The sequence below is a fragment of the Mastomys coucha genome, unplaced genomic scaffold, assembly GCF_008632895.1.
Source record: "Mastomys coucha isolate ucsf_1 unplaced genomic scaffold, UCSF_Mcou_1 pScaffold18, whole genome shotgun sequence".
In the NCBI taxonomy this organism is placed as follows: Eukaryota; Metazoa; Chordata; class Mammalia; order Rodentia; family Muridae; genus Mastomys; species Mastomys coucha.
Genome location: NW_022196900.1, coordinates 91,710,338 through 91,717,990, shown reverse-complemented (window position 1 = coordinate 91,717,990; position 7,653 = coordinate 91,710,338). Strand labels below are relative to the sequence as shown.

Below are 7,653 nucleotides of genomic sequence, written 5' to 3'. Positions count from 1 at the left end.
AAAAAAAAAAAAAAACAAAAAAAAAAGTAATTGACTTAGTAAATAATAAAACAGAAAATGAAATTGGAAAACTAACTTGCTCCCTAATATTTGAGTCTACTCCTAAGCCTTTCTGCAATTTTGTTTTATATAAATAAAGAGTCTATGGTTTAGAAGATCTTACTAGTTTTTATGAATCTATTTCATTTATTACTGGTAGCTATTTAGTTGGTTTTTGTTTTTGTTTGGCCTCGCTATGTAGTTGTGGCTAGCCTGGAACTCACTGTAGTTCTGATTGTTCAATTAAAAAGAAAGGGCACAGAAGCCTAATGTTGAAGTCAGAGGCTCTGCTCTTGTGTTACTTACTTGGGTTTTATGTGGATTTGGTTTGTTTTGGGGTTTTAAGAAAGGGTTCCATGTAGCCCGGGTTTGCCTTGAACTTGCTGTGTAGCCACAAATGATCTTATACTTGTAGTCTTTTTGACTCCTCCACTGTACCCAGTTTGTGCAGTACTGGGATGAAGTCCCAGGGTCTCACACGCTAAGGCAAGCTCCTAACAGCCACACCCTGTCCCTCAGGTTATAGCTGTGGTTATTATAGTAGTAATTTTATTTTCTATTTCAAGTGGCATACTGATACTTTTTTTGTTGTTCTTTTGCTGCTAGTGTGAAACACAGGGCCTTCTCATGTCGGGCATGTGCTTTATCACTTAATTACACTGTCAGCCCTTAGATTCTTTTGAAGCTTTACTTTGTTAATTGGGAAAAAATTCACTAGAGTTTTGTTTTGTTGCTGAGGCTGATGTTGAACTTGAGTCTCCTTCCTACACCTCCCTGTCATCAGATGTGCACATGCACCAACAAGCCTGAGTTTACATCTCTGGATTTCTTTCCTAAGAGGTCCATACAGGTCTCAATACTTTTGAGATATACTGGTCTTATGTTTGCTAGTTTTCTGCTGGGTGTGGGCTGTTGACTGTCACTAAAATTATACTGATTAGATTGTCCTGATGGGGGCTGGAGAGATGGCTCAGAGGTTAAGAGCACTGACTGCTCTTCCATAGGTCCTGAGTTCAAATCCCAGCAACCACATGGTGGCTCACAACCATCTACACTAGGATCTGATGCCCTCTTCTGGTGTGTCTGAACACAGCAACGATGTACTCATATAAATAATATATAAATAAATGTAGATTGTCCTAATGGTGCTGAGAATTGAACCCATGGCTTCATGCCATACTAGGTAAATGCCAAGTCATTGAGTCTCAACCTCTAAGTAACATTTTTCCCAGTGCTGGGTGTAGAACCCAAGACCTTAAGCATGCCAGTGTAAGTGGCCAAGGCATACAGGGGGTATAGAGTGCGTGTGTGCATGTGAGCGCGTGCATGAGAGGGGGGGGGGGGGGGGGGGGGGGGGGGGGGGGGGGGGGGGAGGATGTGTGTGAGAGTGTGATATTTTGTCGTTGTTCTTTGCTCTGTAATTACAGACTCTGGCTCCTCTTCCACCTCAGAAGATGAACGGCCCAAGAGATCCCATGTGAAGAACGGTGAGGTAGGCAGGCGGCGGAGACATTCCCCTTCTCGGAGTGCCTCTCCATCACCTCGAAAGCGCCAAAAAGAGACTTCCCCTCGGTAACAGTCTTCATTAATGGTTTTGACTGATCTGTGGTTGGGTTGAAACTGTAGTTTATACCTTGGGCCTCAAAATTATTTTTGAATTGCACAGATTCTTCATGTCAAAACTGGTTGGGTTTGGGCTTTTGGTTAGTTTGGTTTTTCGTGCTGTTGATAGTTAACATTAAAACTAGGCAGGTTTTGAGTGAGTGACTGCCTCAGTTATGCATGAATAGAGCAATGAAATAGTTCCAGACATTTTGAAGCTTTAAAAAATGCTTCCACAAGCATTTAAGTTCATGAGTGGTATTGTTGACATTTGTTTTTCTCCACTGCTCTCAGGATGCAGATGGGAAAGCGATGGCAGTCACCAGTGACTAAAAGGTTGGTTAGACACTGTATTTGCAAATGAGGGTTGCATACCAAGTTTACTTTGTTTTCTGTTTAGGTGACTGTCCCCCTTTTACAAACACGTAGTGGAGAAAGTCTTAAGTTGCTTTGGTGTGTGTTTTTGTTTTTACCATGTCAGATGAATGATAGAAAGAGCTGTGTGCAGGGCTGACATTAGATCCTTTTCTAATCTGGTAATTGTAGGTCCTTAGACTCTGTAGGGAGTGACTAGCTTAAAGTCTTCATTGTATTTTTATTTGTCATGGATATGTGTAAGTGCACACATGCCACAATGCATCTGTTGGAGGTCAGAGGACACTTGTAGGTCCTGGCTCCCCGTGTAGTGAACATCGTGAATGTGGGTCCTGGGAAGCGAGCTCGTTAAGTTCTTTGGGCTCAGGCAAGTACCTTTATCTGCTGAGCTCATCGTATCAACCCTGGCTGTCTCCTCTACCCCCATTTGTTGAATTTTTTGGTTTTGAGACAGGGTTTGCATGTGTAGCCCTTACTGTCCTGGAAGTTGCTGCGTGGATCAGGCTCAAACACAGAGATCCACCTGCCTCTGCCCTTCGAGCTCTGGGGTTAAAGGTGTGCGCCATGATCGCCTGGCTCAATGTCATATATTAGGGAGAGTAAAATTTTGAGTGTGTAAAGTGTTAATATGAAGTACTAATCACACATCACCAGCAAACCTAAATCAAATCTGGTTGGAAATTAAATGTGGTAGTGAATTCTGAAGAGTCGAGACCTGTTAGACTTTAGAAACTAAGCCAGGTTTCCAGTGTCATCCTTGGTTGGGCAAGGAGCTGAGGACTGTTTATACCGATTTCTGTCTCATTGTGTGTCAAGGGTGACAGACCAACTTAACTCTCATTTCAGTCTTTTATAAGGTGCTTCTAGTTTGGTACTGTGGTACTTGGTATGTGGCTCATGTTACAGGTTTAGTACAGAATGCAGAACTGGGGAGTGTTTAGTTCTTGAATACACTTTTAACCACATCACCTCCAGGGCAGCTCTAGTACTTAAGACAGCTTTGTGGTTTGTCCTTAGGGTATTAGTGGGTGTGACACACAGTTCCTTTTCAGTGGTGGGTATGTATTTCTTAGAGATAAGACCATAAAGGTTGGATATAGAACATTCACTTAGTGTATGCAGTCTCTCTGTTTGCCCTCTGTCTCTGTACTTCCGAGGAGGGGCAGCTCTAAGCCAGGCCTTCCAGATTGGGCCATAAGTTATTTGGTGTCGGTTAACATCAAAATGTTTCTCATAAAGAATCAAAGTGAACTGAAAAGCCTTTTCAGAGCACAGCCTGGCTGACTTAGCCCTGACATGGTTCATATAAGTCTCAAATAAGTTTCCCAACTGATTATCATGTGTGTGTTGTAGTGACAGGTTTTGAATTTTTCTCTTCCTCTGTTGGGTGGTTTGTGTCCTAAGCAAATGTGTGTGTTTTTGTCTGACGCTAACATCACAAAGCTGTCTTTAACTCATGCCAAAATCAAAACATAATGTTTCTGCTCTGGGTTAGTTAACCACTGGAAATATACTTCCGGGGGGAGGTGGTGGTGGAACACTTAATTATAAATGTCACTGACTGAGGGTACTCTGATCTCTTATTTAATAGTAGAAGGAGGAGAAGTCCCTCCCCACCTCCTGCCAGAAGGCGACGATCTCCTTCTCCAGCTCCTCCTCCCCCTCCTCCTCCTCCCCCTCGGCGGCGCAGATCTCCTACCCCACCACCACGAAGAAGGTACTGTGTCCAGTTGATTCTTGGTAACTATGGGTCTTTATCATGGAAGTTGCTTTGTGAGAGACATTGCATCTCCCATTGTAAAAGGTCACATAGATGTGAGCTCCTTTATGGAACACAGGACTCTGTAGAAACAGAAACTAGGACAGGATAGTGGTGATGCTCACTTTAGAGTCCCAGCACTCAGGAAGCAGAAGCAGGCAGACCTTTGAATTCAAGTCCACCCTGGTCTACAGAGGGAATTCCAGGACAGACAGGGATACACAGGAAAAAAAGAAGATAGGAGCCAAGGGTATATATTATGCTCAGAATCTCTTGAAAGGCTGGGCCAGGGAATTTTTGAGTTGGAGGTCAGCCTGGGTTATAAAGAAACTAAACCCTGCCCAATGAACAAATGGGAGAAGTAAATAAATGGGTATCTAGGGTGACTGGAGTGAGGAATGTCAGTGGCTTCACTATCACAGGAGTGTTCTGAACCCATCACCCTGCGCACATATAACCATTGCGCTGACCTGTTGTCACTGTGCTCATTGCGAAAGCCTTGGTGATATTCCTACCAATCCTGTGGGACGCTAGACTGACAAGTGCTAGCAGTCCCAATCAAAAGGATATTCCATGAAGGGAAAGGTTAGAACTCTTCAGGAAATGTCAGTCATGTGCTGTATGTGTCAGCTCTTAGGAGGCAGAGGCAGAAAGATCAACACTGGTTTGGAACTAGGCTAAATTGTATCTCGAGTTCCAGGTCAGCTGCTACATTTTATGTGTGTGAGGAATCCATGGCAAGCACTCACTGTAGAGTGATCCTTGTTTCAGTTGTCCTTGTTAGTAAGATCTTAGGATGTATAGAGCTGTCTCAGGTACTTCCCAAGTACTGGGATTACACATTGGATCCACTGCCTAGCCAGAGTTGTTATCCAGTTCTGCTTTACCACTTTGCCTGATTGGCTTGTTGTAAACCCAGCTGTGAGCAGGAATTTTTGTTGAAAATCCAAGCAGGAGTTGTACAGTTTCCCTAAATGTTGTCACTCCTGTAGGACATAACAGGATTTTGTCACCTTGAGCAAAAAAGCTCTAAGATAGAGCTTTTAGAAATATCTTTGCCTGGCAGTGAACTTACACTAAGAAGTGGTCCTTTGAGACAGAAGGAAGACTGGGCAGTCTGTTGAAAGCTTTCTCAGTAAACTAGGATACTAGTTCAAAGGGGACAAGAGCAGTATCACAGGAAACCTTTGTTTTGTCTGCGTATGTGTGTGCACTGTGTACCTGTTGCCCATGGAAGCCAGAAAATGGCATTGGATCCCCCGTAAAATTTGAATTACAAACTTTTGTGAACTACCACACGGGTTCTCAGCACCAAAGCCTGGTCTTCCACATGGTCAGCAAGTGCTCTTTGGAGTTGAGCCATGTCCAGGGAATGGCAGCACATATGTTTAATTCCAGGCACGTAGATCTCTGAGTTTCAGGCCAGTCTTGTCTACAGAACAGGTTCCAGGACAGCCAGCGATACACAGAAACTGTTATCTAAAAAACATGGAGGGGGTGGGGACTGAGGGAGGAGATAGGAGCCCTCTTTCCAGCTCCTCACATTGAACTCACTAAAGCTGACTTTTTTATGCCTGGCAACAGTCGATGGTCACAGGTACCAGCACAGTGGGAGGTTCTCTTGTGAAACAGTACTTTATGTTTTATATAGTTATTTTTTATACATATATATATGTATAAAATATATATGTATGTATGTATTATATATATATTTAACTGTTTATATAATTATATAAATTGTCTTGGTTTGGTGAGTTTAAATTGTTTCTGAGAATTTCAGCTTTCTCCATTAAACACAGCACAGTATCCTCTGGTCAGTCATGGTGATACTGTGTTACTTTGAAATAGATCTCCTGACATAGTACTAGCTACAGGATAGTTAGGACTAGTTACTTCTTTTTATTTAATTAACTTTCCTGATTCTGGATTGACTAGCAAGGTGGCTCGGGGTCAAAGTGCTTGCCATAAAACCGTAGTGACCTAAATTTGATTCCAGAATCTGCATAAAGGCGGGTGGAGAGAATTGGCTCCACAGACATGTCCAATCTGAACTTGCATGATGTGTGGGCATGCACAAATAACAACAACAATATAATAAGTGCTTTTAGTCTATTTTTTTTTGGATCCTGTTCATTTCATCTTAATTATGTGTTGTTTTTCCAGGACCCCTTCTCCTCCCCCACGCCGCCGCTCTCCATCTCCAAGGAGATACTCCCCTCCCATCCAGAGGAGATATTCTCCCTCCCCTCCTCCGAAGAGGAGGACTGCCTCGCCCCCACCCCAGCCCAAGCGAAGGGCATCACCGTCTCCACCACCAAAACGCCGGCTCTCCCACTCTCCACCTCCTAAGCAAAGAAGCCCCCCAGTCACCAAGAGACGCTCGCCCTCCTTATCTTCAAAGCATAGGAAAGGCTCTTCCCCAGGCCGCTCCACCCGGGAGGCCCGGTCACCACAACCAAACAAGCGGCATTCGCCCTCACCTCGGCCTCGGGCTCCTCAGACCTCAAGCCCTCCCCCTGTCCGCAGAGGAGCCTCAGCGTCACCCCAAGGAAGGCAGTCCCCATCTCCAAGCACTAGGCCTATTAGGAGAGTCTCCAGGACTCCGGAGCCCAAAAAGATCAAAAAGTAAAAATGCCTAATGCTTTTTTTGTTAGGAATACATAGTTGTATAACGTGTAGAAGAATTTTTCTCTCATTGAACAGTTATAGAAATAATAAGCAAGCTGTCGGTGACACACTTGTAATCCTAGCACTAGGGAGGCAGAGAGAGCAGCAGATCTCTTGAATTCAAGGACACCCTGTCTCAAAAAGCGAGTAATAATAGTTGTGATAGTAATAAGCAAATTTTAGGTACTGGTCACATATTTTCCTGCTTGCACCTAGCTCCTTGTAGCATAAATCCCAGAGTGCTTTACTTGGTTCTTAGCATCAGGTATTGGAGAAATGTTGCTGAATCTCAAGTGAAATGGGCTTTTTTCTCTTTTTATTTTATGTAAATGGGTATTTTGCCTGTATATATGTCCACTTGTTGTGGGTGTCGCAGAGCCCAAAAGCAGATGTCAGTTCCCTTGAAATGATAGTTGTACTTAACTGTGAGCTGTATTGGTGCTGGAAAATGAACCCTAGTCTGGAGCCATTTCTCCAGCCCCTGACAAGCACATGAGACTGATACAGAGCAGGCTTTAGAAAAGTAAGGAGCTAGTGTGCTACAGGGTGACCCGTCAGGACGCGTGGCATGTCGTAGGGCACGAGTAGCCCTGAAGAAGGCTTGAGTGACAGACAGCTTGAAGTGTGTTCCTCCTTGGAGTGTCTGTTCTCAGCTGTGCCTTTTCCCCTCTGTCTAGGGCTGCCTCACCAAGCCCTCAGTCCGTAAGAAGGGTTTCATCTTCCAGGTCCGTCTCTGGATCTCCTGAGCCAGCAGCTAAAAAGCCTCCAGCACCTCCCTCTCCTGTGCAGTCTCAGTCACCCTCCACAAACTGGTCACCTGCAGCACCAGCCAGAAAGGCTAAAAGCCCGACACCAAGCCCGTCCCCTGCCAGGGTATGTACCGGCTGGGTTTTGGACATCTTTTATGAATCAGTCAGCCAGGGATGGTGGAGAGTACTTAATAACCCCAGGTCTCGGAGGGCAGAAGCAGGGTCAGGAGTTCAAGATGAGCCTCAGCCTTGGTCTTTTGATTATACCTCATAAAGGCCAGTTAGTGGTGAAATTTTTTAAAAGATAGAAATTTTCAAACCCGGGGCTGGAGCGATGGCTCAGCGGGTAAGAACACTGACTGCTCTTTCAAACGTCCTGAGTTCAAATCCCAGGAACCACATGGTGGCTCACAACCATCCATAATAAGATCTGATGCCCTCTTCTGGAGTGTCTGAAGACAG

The 7,653-nt window shown here is 44.5% G+C and overlaps 1 protein-coding gene across 7 annotated transcripts in view; it reads left to right on the top strand.

Moving 5' to 3' along the window:
* Srrm1 (serine and arginine repetitive matrix 1) overlaps positions 1 to 7,653 on the top strand; it is a 33,483-nt gene that overhangs the window by 21,615 nt on the left and 4,215 nt on the right. For 3 of the 7 annotated variants that reach the window (XM_031379044.1, XM_031379049.1, XM_031379050.1), the window contains 5 exons: positions 1,467 to 1,611; positions 1,936 to 1,977; positions 3,608 to 3,733; positions 5,939 to 6,400; positions 7,120 to 7,315. In XM_031379044.1, coding sequence (XP_031234904.1) covers positions 1,467 to 1,611; positions 1,936 to 1,977; positions 3,608 to 3,733; positions 5,939 to 6,400; positions 7,120 to 7,315 — 971 coding nt within the window. The remainder of the gene's footprint in view (positions 1 to 1,466; positions 1,612 to 1,935; positions 1,978 to 3,607; positions 3,734 to 5,938; positions 6,401 to 7,119; positions 7,316 to 7,653) is intronic. The other 4 variants (XM_031379045.1, XM_031379047.1, XM_031379048.1 and 1 more) reach the window with 4 other exon arrangements.